Source organism: Ascaphus truei, chromosome 11 (genome assembly GCF_040206685.1).
Source record: "Ascaphus truei isolate aAscTru1 chromosome 11, aAscTru1.hap1, whole genome shotgun sequence".
In the NCBI taxonomy this organism is placed as follows: Eukaryota; Metazoa; Chordata; class Amphibia; order Anura; family Ascaphidae; genus Ascaphus; species Ascaphus truei.
In genome coordinates, this window is record NC_134493.1 from 40,120,225 (window position 1) to 40,130,845 (window position 10,621).

Genomic DNA, 10,621 nt, shown 5'->3' on the forward strand with positions numbered 1-10,621 from the left:
TACCTCTCTCGGCGTGTATGTGTATACTGGTATTACCTATCTGGGCGTGTATGTGTATACCAGTATTACCTCTCTGGACATGTATGTGTATACCGGTATTACCTCTCTGGACATGTATGTGTATACTGGTATTACCTCTCTGGGCGTGTATGTGTATACTGGTATTACCTCTCTGGGCGTGTATGTGTATACCGGTATTACCTCCCTGGGCATGTATGTGTATACTGGTATTACCTCTCTGGACATGTATGTGCATACCGGTATTAGGATTTCCCCCTAGCAGGACTGTTGCTGGGGGTCTGGGCAGCTTTCTCCATCCTGATTGCTACTGGGTAATGCAGCCAACCAGGCGGAGGTGTCAGGAGCCTGGAGGTGGGGCCAGGGAGAGGAGGAAACAGCATGGAGCATGTCCAGCATTTTTGGATGTCCCCTAACCACCCTAATGAGAAGCCAAAGGGCTTTAGTATTGATAAATTCCTGTCTTATAGTATTTATCTGCTGCCTGGACTGTGCTTTCCTCTTTTAGCCTGTCCCATTTCATTGTATGGCTTGACTCTAATGAGGTGTGCATGGAACTCAGCACATGTCTTTCACTGTTTCACAACAATTTGAAAAACCCTTTTACCATTGATAGATGGAGCACAATAGACGTGCTCACAATGTGTTTCTTCCTTCCTAGAAACGGAGTTTCAGCGTGTGCTACTTTGCTCAAGAAATGATGACTGATTCTTCTGAAAGCTTTCTTCTGCAAACATCATTAAGCCAACAATAGGCTTCTTTACCGAACCACAGGTGTTTTCTGTTTAAATCTCTCGTCTTTAGAAAACTAAAAATAAGAAACTCTCTGTAAACACATACCACATCCGCCTCCAAGATATTTATTTTGTGATAACATGTCAACTTACAATGATTGTATGAGATGGTAAAAACGGAAACGGCTTCTATTTAGATTAATGAGTGTTTACATCAGGCGTAGCCAACTCCAGTCCTCAAGGGCCACCAACAGGTCAGGTTTTCAGGATATCCCTGCTTCAGCACAGGCGCGCAATCAGTGGCTCAGTTTCAACTGAGCCACTGATTGAGCCACCTGTGCTGAAGCAGGGATATCCTGAAAAACTGTTGGTGGCCTTTGAGGACTGGAGTTGGCCGTCCCTGGTTTAGAGGTTATATAGATATTGATGCATTACACCTGAAAGCATATTTATCGCCGTTACTTTACATGACTCTGCTAAGGGTAGATCAGCATGCAGATTACATTGAATATAAAGCAGAATTTGTTTCCCCAAACAGATTATTAATAGCGGTGCATGTCTGTTATCGTATGTGAGCAATTTGCCCAGTGCTTGAAAACCCTTTAACAAAAAACAATAAAACAGACTTATTTTAAATCAATGCGAAAATCAACATTAACCAGATGTGGTCATTGGCATCTGGCAACCCTATGTGACACCCTTTTATCCCATGGTTTTTATGACACATTAAAATGGATTGGATTGTATCTGTCCTTTTATTACTTAAATCTCTGATGCAATTCCTCACTTCTTATTTCTTTTTAGATTGAAGCTGTATTTATCCTTTCCAATGATTTTTAGCATTAAACATTTTTTCCTACCTGTTGCTAGGGTGGCCAGGCGGCTTCTCCAAAAATACTGGACACAAAGGTGAAAAGTGTGACGCTCTCGACACGCACACGCACACGCACACGCACACGCACACGCACACACACACACTCTCCTGGGTCTCCTTGTAACCAGAACGAGCCCAGTTCCCATATACAAGTTGAGAATAAGATACACCAGCTGTTCTGAATCCCAGCCTTACCTATCTATGGGGAACAGCTATAACTTTCCCCACTGACCGCTCCCCGGGGACCTGTTTCCGTCTCTGTGCTTGGGGGTCCACACTCCTTAAACCAGGTCGAGATCAGCATGTTCCTTTCCATGTAACGGCTTGGGGTGTGTCTTAAAAAATACAGTTCACCAAAATTAGTCCACAAAGAAACTAATTCTGTGCAGTCTATGGGGCTGATGTATGGAACGTCTCCCGGCTGCCAAAGTTCAGCAAACAAACTGCGCCAAATCTATCAAGGCAAAAATCCCAATGTTTCCAATAGGATTTTTTTCGTTAACAAATTTGATGCATTTTGTCCCCCCACTTTTGCCACGAGGAGACTTTGACACCTATGCCCCTATGTATCCAGACAAGTTTGGAGTAAACCTAGGGCATTTTCATCCTGTATCTATGTTTCAAAGCATTTTGTTCCTGTTGCCCCCAAACTTGCACCTTGGGGGGCCTCAGTAGCAGGAATTGGGGGGCAGGGGAGTTACATGGTGCACAGATTATAATGAGATGTATCACATTCTGCGTCTCTGCCCCAGCTTGCACCTTGGGGAGAGTCAGTAGGAGGAGTTGGGGGGAGTTACATGGTGCACAGATTATAATGAGATGTATCACATTCTGCGTCTTTGCCCCAGTTTGCACCTTGGGGAGAGTCAGTAGGAGGGGTTGGGGGGAGTTACATGGGGCACAGATTATAATGAGATTTATCAGTCTGTGTCTCCCTGGGCCATTCCTTTTGTCCTTTATTTACCCCCTAAATCTTCAACATCTGAAGCTGTGTAAGTAACACCCTGCATCAAATGTAGGAAAAGGTTCTTGCATACGCCGCAGCTCTGCTCCAAAAAACAGCTGTGTGTCTAACCACACTTTTCTCTACGTTGATACATAGACCCCTGTGAGTTTGAACCTTTTTGCTTCCAGAAAAGGACAGCTCTCGGTTCCACTGGCAGTGAAAGGGTTACTGTTTTATACCCACGTCATGATCCTCGCAATCTCAACATCAGTGAATTTCTCCCGGGGAGATGACGTGCCACGCTGCCACCAAATGACTTGACATGATGCCACCAAATGACTTGCCACGCAAAAAGAATCCGTATTGGATTTAAAGGGCACGTGTTTATTTGTTCTCTCCCACTGTGAAAGCAGAGCTAAAAATAAGACTAAAGTTCACTGGGAGTCAAACATTTAACTGCAATAGTGCCGACCGGGGCACTACCCCGCGGAAACTCTTATTGGCATCAATGGGAGTTTCTGTGCGATAGTGCCCCAGTCGGCACCATTGCAGTTGGATGTATAACACTCTGTGGCTTGCACGCAAGTCAGGTGTACAACAAGTGACAGGCATCACAGGGGATGGTGTCCGTAAAACAAGCGATACGTCCTACGATAATTATTTCATTCCAAATAACAATATCCCCGGTGTGCCAGAGCGCAGAAATGTTTTAATGCCATAATGACATATTACACCGTTCCACTTTAAGTGGTATAAATCAGCAATTCTGCTTTAAACACAGTTGTAATCACAGACCATTTGTAAAAGCCGACAGGTAGGAGGCACCATGGGAAAACTGGTGAATTCTTAGATAACACAGAAATATCAACAAATAATGTATTAGTGATACATTGATGTGACTAACCATGGGGGCTCAACTCCAGTCCTCAAGACCCCCAACGGGTCAGGTTTTAAGGATATCCCAGCTTCAGCATAGGTGGCTCAATCAGTGGCTCAGTTGAAGACTGAGCCACCTGTGCTGAAGCAAAGACTGATTGAGCCACATGTGCTGAAACAGGGACTGATTGAGCCACCTGTGCTGAAGAAAGTATCCTTAAAACCTGACCTGTTGGGGGGGTCTTGAAAACTGGAGTTGAGAACCCCTGAATTAACCCCATATGTTTGAAGGACGTGAACTCCCTTCTCTGCTAGAGATGCCAGTAACACGTTGCAAAGAAAAAAGGGTTAATAGCCAGCGTCTTATTCCAAATGCTTGGGGGTTTTCTTGGAAAGAACAACAGTAAATTGCACATTTTTTTTTTTACATTTTCTTGCTGTGCCAAGTTTTGTATAAATAATGGAAAAAAAAATTAATTGGCATTCAAAAAAGATTTGCTTAATATCGCTACAATATGGCAATGAGAGAGAAGCTACTAAATCCACCAGATTCACTGGGTTCTCACCGTCATGTGCCATGAGATTCCCATGTGGTACCTGCATGTCTAATTGATTTGAGACAGATATCCGGTGATCTGCCCTCCTGACCCTGGGATTATCTCTCTTCCAATTTGTAGTGAAAAAGAAAAGTGTGTTTTCTTTTAATAACTGATCTACTTTCCATTGTGACATTCCCCTGGTGTGCTCCAATGTATACTGGAGAGCTACAGTACCAAAGTCAAATATATTATTTTATGACATCTTAAAATGGATGGAAAATATTGTTTGGGCCGCACACAAAAACACTCTTATTTAAAACAACATGCACTGGTGCTCTCCTGGGAGCGTCATGGTGCACAGCTAAAAGTGATGTAGGCGTTCAGAGCTTAGTCTCAACCCATATTTAGTTAATTGCAAAAGCATCAATGAGACAATGTTTTGCTGTACTCGGGATGATAAACCATGTATAGGAGGAAATTCTGTTTCCACGATTACTTGTAATAAACCTAATATGATATGAGAAGTTCGATGTATGTACAGAGGCAGCCGCCGGTATTAGACCACTAGCCTGGGAAAATCTGTGGCTATCTCGCAGTGACTCGTGAGAGGTCCAGAACAGGCTATAATGGCCCATCGGATGAACGCAGCGGCGGTCCCTGCATTTGAATGGGACTTGCAGCCTGGTGGAATTCGCACAGCGTGAGTCCCATTAAAATGCAGGGACCCCCCGCTGTGTTAATCCGATGGGCCATTAGTCTGGCTGCAGAAATCTCGCAGCGTTAGGCTACGTCCCCAGTGTTGACTACTGCACGCGCGCCTGGTGTCCTGGCAGCGCGTGCACAGCTAAAAGCCACGATCTGTGGTCTGTAGGGAGCGATGGGAAGTGCGGGGCGGGCGCAGCCATGACAGGGGGGTGGGGGTGCGGCCATTGGTCTACACTACCTGCGCTCCTATTGGTCCAAACTATCTGCCCTGCCATTGGCTCCCTGGACACCACGTGACTGCGTCGCCGCACAGGAAGACAAAAGTCTTGTCATCCCTGCTGGCTCATGCGCCATCGTGCTTCGTGAGTGCCCACAACAGAAAGCACTGGGGGCTGCCTGATAAGAGGCGTGTATCTGGTGCGCGGCGCGCACACCGTCGTGTGACCACTGGGGACCCGACCTAACTGCGAGATAGCCACAGATTTTCCAAGGCAAGTGGTCCAATACCTGTGGCTGCATCTGTACTCACCAGAGAAGCAGTAGCCCTTGAAACCCCAATCTTCATATAAAGCCAATGAAAGAGCATCGGTTTGCTAGCAGTTGGAAGATCTCCCTTATTTATTTTCAGACCCTTCTTCAGGGTTTTTGACCGTCTTCACGTTCTTGCAACAAAGAACCTTCTTGTATGCTTCTGTGAAGCTGTGAGACAAAACTCCGTACAGAATGGGATAGACACAACATTTCAGGTAAGGAATGAGGCAGACAAAGTAATAGACCTCCTCACTGAGGCCCCAGATAACACCGGTCACGGACATCATTTCCAAGACATGCATTGGGATCCAGAAGAGGACAAATACAAGAGAGAGAACAAGTAGCATTATCATGCTCTCCTTGCACACACCACCAGGCTGCTCTGAGCCTTTCACCCGCACCGCGGTGAGAATGAGACAGACACAGTTTAGTGCCAATGGCAAAGCGAAGGACATGGCAAACCGACAGGATATGAAGATCACAGACCAAATGGTTGTGGGCTCAGGCCAAAGAATCCTACAGACAAGAAAGTCATCTAATTCAGCATATATAAATATGGGAATGCCTAGCAATATAAACAACACCCAAACACAGATACTGATCACAGTGGCCACCTTAGGTCCAAGCCGGTTACTGGAAAAGACAGGGAAATACACCATCACACAGTCATTGATGGACATGATGGTGAGGAAGTAGATACTTGAGAAGGTAACCACGTTGGTTAGAGCCCAGAATAGCTTGCACATGAATGTCCCCAGAGGCCAGTATGAGAATGCTATTTCCGTGGCAAAGAATAGCAAGCAGAACATGTAGAGCAGGTCTCCCAAGGCAAGGCTGAACACGTAGATGTTGGCGACTGTCCGCATTTTGCGATATCTCAAAACCACGTAGATGACGAAGGCATTTCCAACGAGGCCCACTGCGCACACCACAAAGTAAAGTATGCAAAACATGCTAACGTCTTTGGGACTGGAATACACCCCGTCCACAGTGTAGTTTATGAGGAAGGAGAAGTTTCCGTCATCCAGTTCCAGGGGATCGAGAGTAAAGGAATCCATTCTTCCTTTTGGGTTTGTCCCAACGCAACAAAGGAATTCGTGTTCTGGAAAAAAGGATTGCAGTAACAGATAGCTTTAAACATTCATGTATATTATGAGGCAACCGGGTTAGGATTAACAATACAAATAGGTTGAAGCCTTATAGAATCTTAGCATACCTATTTACTACTGTAGAAGGGAGCAATTCTAACAGACTTTGGATTTAACAATCTTGGATAGGAAGGATATCAACCTCCCGTCTCTCGGGGGAATTGCTCATTACTACAAACAATCCATGCACGTGAGGATATATATACATACCCCATTAACATACAGTACACTACATTGTGAGGGATATATATTCACTATAGGTTGTTCATAGCTTACCGATTTTCTGTCAAGATTGGTATTACTCACCAAGTTCATAGCACAATACAGGCGCTTAGCTTTAGGTTTTAATGGTAGTTTATGTTTTCTTTGTCGGTACTACTAATAACATGTATTTATTTTCACTGTTAGAGGTGAGTGCTTCCTTGGGGATTCTCTCTCTCGTGTGGTCCATCTTGCGTATGAAGACAGATGTTCTAGGCTGGGGACTACACTTCTTCAAGCTTGCAACCCATTTCAAATTGCCTTTATATTTCTTTTTTTATCTTCATTAGGAAGGAAATATTAATATATATTTTAGATAAATGACCCTGTGCGTGATAGTAACGTCTTATTAAAAGGCACACGTAATAAAAGCCATGTTTCCGTTACAAGCATAGACACTTTATCGTGTGTTAAAATAATAGACCATTGAAAATTAAGCGGAGTCTTATAAATAAAACGGGGGGAATAAGAGGGGTCGCCTTATTTCTTTCCATGGACTTGTTTTAAAGCAGCAGTTCTCGCCCTGGCCTTTTTATTTAAGTCTCGGACATTTGGTCACGGCCGTTTTGCCGTGATCAACTCTCTGCCGGTATTTAGCCGCCACTCAACTCGCCGCAGGGACATCTCTCTACCGGCTGCTTTGCCGCCAAAGTAAGCCCCTAACCTTACCCTAAAAACCCCTAATACAAACACTACCCTGTACCCTAAACCCCATACCCTAAACCCCGTACCCTAATCCCTCACCCTATAAACACCTAATACTAACCCCTAAAACAAACTCTACCCATTACCCCAAGCCCCGTGCCCTGTACCCTAAACCGCTTACCCTAATCCCCCACCCTAAAAACCTTAACCCTTTACCCTAAGACCCTTTTTCCTAAAACCCCTAACCAAACTCCTTACCCTAATCCCCTAACTCTAACCCAAAGCCCTTACCCTAAGTCTCTTACCCTAGCACCCTTACCCTAACCCCCTACCCTAAAAACCTTAACCCCTTACTCTAAGACCTTTTATCCTAATTCTCTACCCTAAAAACCTAACCGCTTACCCTAAAACACCTATCCTTAACTCCCTACCTTAACCGCTAAAACCCCATTATATTAACTTACCTTATTGGACCAACAGCCAAAACGCCGGCAGAGAAGGGTTCGCCGCGTGACAGCCGCGACTAAATGTCTGATTCCGCTTTTACTTCCGAGGGGTGCGGGGGGAGGGGGGGGAGCAGAGGGTCCCTGAAACATGTTAATTTCAGCTCCGGGGGTATGTCTGGTTGCCGAAATACATACAGTACCCGGTACAGGTAGCAAGTGTTCCTGGTATTTAAATCCCCTGTGTCACGCGAGCCAATAGGAAGCCACAATGAATGACGTTTAAAGATTTAACCGTCCATTTTGTTTCCCCTGCAGGGGACAGGAACGTGTTGCCTTCAGTGGTACAATAAGTATCTCTGGAACTATTTTCACCTCCAGGGACCCCCTGCTTCCCATTCTGGTAATAAATGGGGGGCGGTGGGAGTTATGGAAAAAAGTAGGGTTGACCAGTTTTGGGCTATCCCAGGGGTAGCCAACTCCAGTCCTCAAGGGCCACCAACAGGTCAGGTGTTAAGGAAATCCCTGCTTCATCACAAGAGGGTCAATCAATGTCTCCCTGCATCAGCACAGGTGGCTCAATCAGGGGCTCAGTCAAAGACTGAGCCACCTGTGCTGAAGCAGGGATATCCTGAACACCTGACCTGTTGATGGCCCTTGAGGAATGGAGTTGGCCACCCCTGGCCTGATTGTACAGGGATGGTTCACACAACCTGTGTTATGGGTGTCCTTTTCAGACTAAGTTGACTGCAAGCTCTGCTGCTCAGAAATCCATCTATTCACTTCAACCAGCGGGGGGGGGGGGGGATAGATATGTCAGATAGTTAACATTGTAGATAATGCTTGACATTACTTGTGGATGCAACTAGTATCTTCAGTTACTGTATCCGTACAGAGCAGGGGGATCAGTGGAGAGGGAGCAGGGAGCATTAAGAAGGTCACATTACAGGATGTGAAATCCAAGGAGGAGCAGATGAGATAAATGGGGCAGGAGTCAGATCTGACGTGATAAACGGGGAGAAGCTCAGAAAGAAGGTGCAGATCGAGAGCAACTGTTGTCAGATGCCAGTAACGGAGGGAGGGAAAGACAAACAGGAAAGGCCGATACAAAACAACATCGGATGACTAATGTTACAGTATGTTCACATCTTAACGGACATGTTAATTGATAACCTAAACCATGTTGTGTATCCTACTTGGGTGGGGCGGGCCCAAATAAAATCCAGATAAAAATAAAGAACTCTGTACTGCATATTGGGAACTCATTTGGGAGGCTTTGTATTAATGCCACTCTGAACCTATTTCTGATACTAGTGCCATCAATTGTGACATCAATGCTTATGTTTTAGGCATCAGAATAAGAGTGCAAGCTCTCCAGCACAGGAGATTATCAGGTCATTAAAAAAGTGATTACGACAACATTCTTTTATCTAGCTTTCCTGCCTCACACCTCTCTCACCCTAAAATCCATTCACAATGCTGCTGCTCAAATCATCTCCTTCTCTTCCAGATGTGTATCTTCTGACCTGCAGAAATCTCGCTGCTGGCCTCCTATTCACTTCTGTATATAAAAAAAAACAGACAAAATGCTCCTCCTTTCCCGTAAGGCTCTGCACCTCAATATATCTCCACTCTGATATCTCCTTACACGCCTCGTACTGTACACTCATCCTAATGAGATCTCATCTCTGCACTTTTTACATCTGCGACCCTCTTAACACCTTTAACCCTAATCTCTCCCCATCCACGCAACTCTCTTCCACTCAATATTCGTCAAGCACATGCACTTAGCGTGTTCAAAGCCCAGATGAGAATTCATCTCTTCAAAGAAGCATCTCATTAAATGATCTACACCTCTTCTACCAATTCCAGGTGGACTTGACCTCCCTTACTGCACCATTAATAACGCCCTTATACTCCTACTGTGTCTGTACGTGTCCCAATGTACCACTCAGATTGTAAAGCGGTTCCTCCATTTACCTTATGTTTATATTTGAATTATCCCCACTATCTTATTTTCCGTGTATTATAATTTTGCGAAGCATTGCGTACACTATCGGTGCTATAATTATAAATACAATTAGAAATACATACATGCAATGGATGTCTGTTAATTCCAACTCTTGAGTACACTGTCGACCTTACCGTGTCGGGCCTCAGCTGGACCTGTGATTGTCTCGCAGAATCATTTTATGATGGCCCAAACTGTCTGAGCTCTTGAAATGGGGGTGGGGTGTGGGGGGGCAGTTACCAGTCACCCTAATAACAAATAAGAGGAATGGCAGGTGAGAGTCTTACTTACATGGATCCAAAGATGCTGCGGAGAAAACACACTCTGATCTCTGCCTGAGCAGGAATCCCTCAGTTAAGTGTCTGTCAGCCAGCCAACCTCACTGCACCTCCACTCCTGAAGAAGGCAAAGTGGGGTCACTACACTTTCTGTTGCCTCCGCTGCTCTGCTCACAGAAATCCCATCTCTTTTCATATTTAGGAAACTTTCCCAGTAACACACTTCCCACACTGAGGTGTGCCCCTCCTCGTTCCAGAGGCTCCAGGGGCTGGGAGGGGGGGGAAGGGAAGAAGCTTGCTCATTGGATTGAAGTTATATGAGGGTCTCCTGCTCCAAATCCCATGTAATAGCAAAAACAGCCGCGTTAACCCTGGCGCTGCCAACTCCCCAAACGCGATAACTTAACCCCTTCAGCTGCAAGAGAAAATATATGTGACATGTAATATATTCCCTAGCCAGAGAAACCCAGAGCAATAATCTGGGGATTGAGAATAGTTATTCCTTTCCCCCTCCCATATTATTATTAAAAGCGCCAACATTTTCCGTAGTGCGGTACAAAGAGGGGGAAAGAGTGATATAAATGGCATAAACAGAATGACAATACCAAATAA

At 45.1% G+C, this 10,621-nt stretch overlaps 1 protein-coding gene across 2 annotated transcripts; it reads right to left on the minus strand.

The window, feature by feature from the left end:
* Window positions 1-862: 862 nt before the first annotated feature.
* Window positions 863-10,249, minus strand: LOC142463266 (somatostatin receptor type 5-like). 2 transcript variants are annotated; one of them, XR_012787399.1, is made up of 3 exons: window positions 10,023-10,249; window positions 2,482-6,325; window positions 863-2,385 (listed from the first exon to the last, which is right to left on the minus strand). XR_012787399.1 is itself a non-coding variant. In XM_075565788.1 (2 exons), the coding sequence occupies exon 2, from the start codon at window positions 6,279-6,281 to the stop codon at window positions 5,307-5,309; it is 975 nt and encodes a 324-aa protein (XP_075421903.1). In that variant the 5' UTR covers window positions 6,282-6,325; window positions 10,023-10,249; the 3' UTR covers window positions 863-5,306. The 2 variants fall into 2 exon arrangements, 1 of the variants encoding a protein (XP_075421903.1); XM_075565788.1 differs by having other exon boundaries at window positions 863-6,325.
* Window positions 10,250-10,621: the final 372 nt, after the last annotated feature.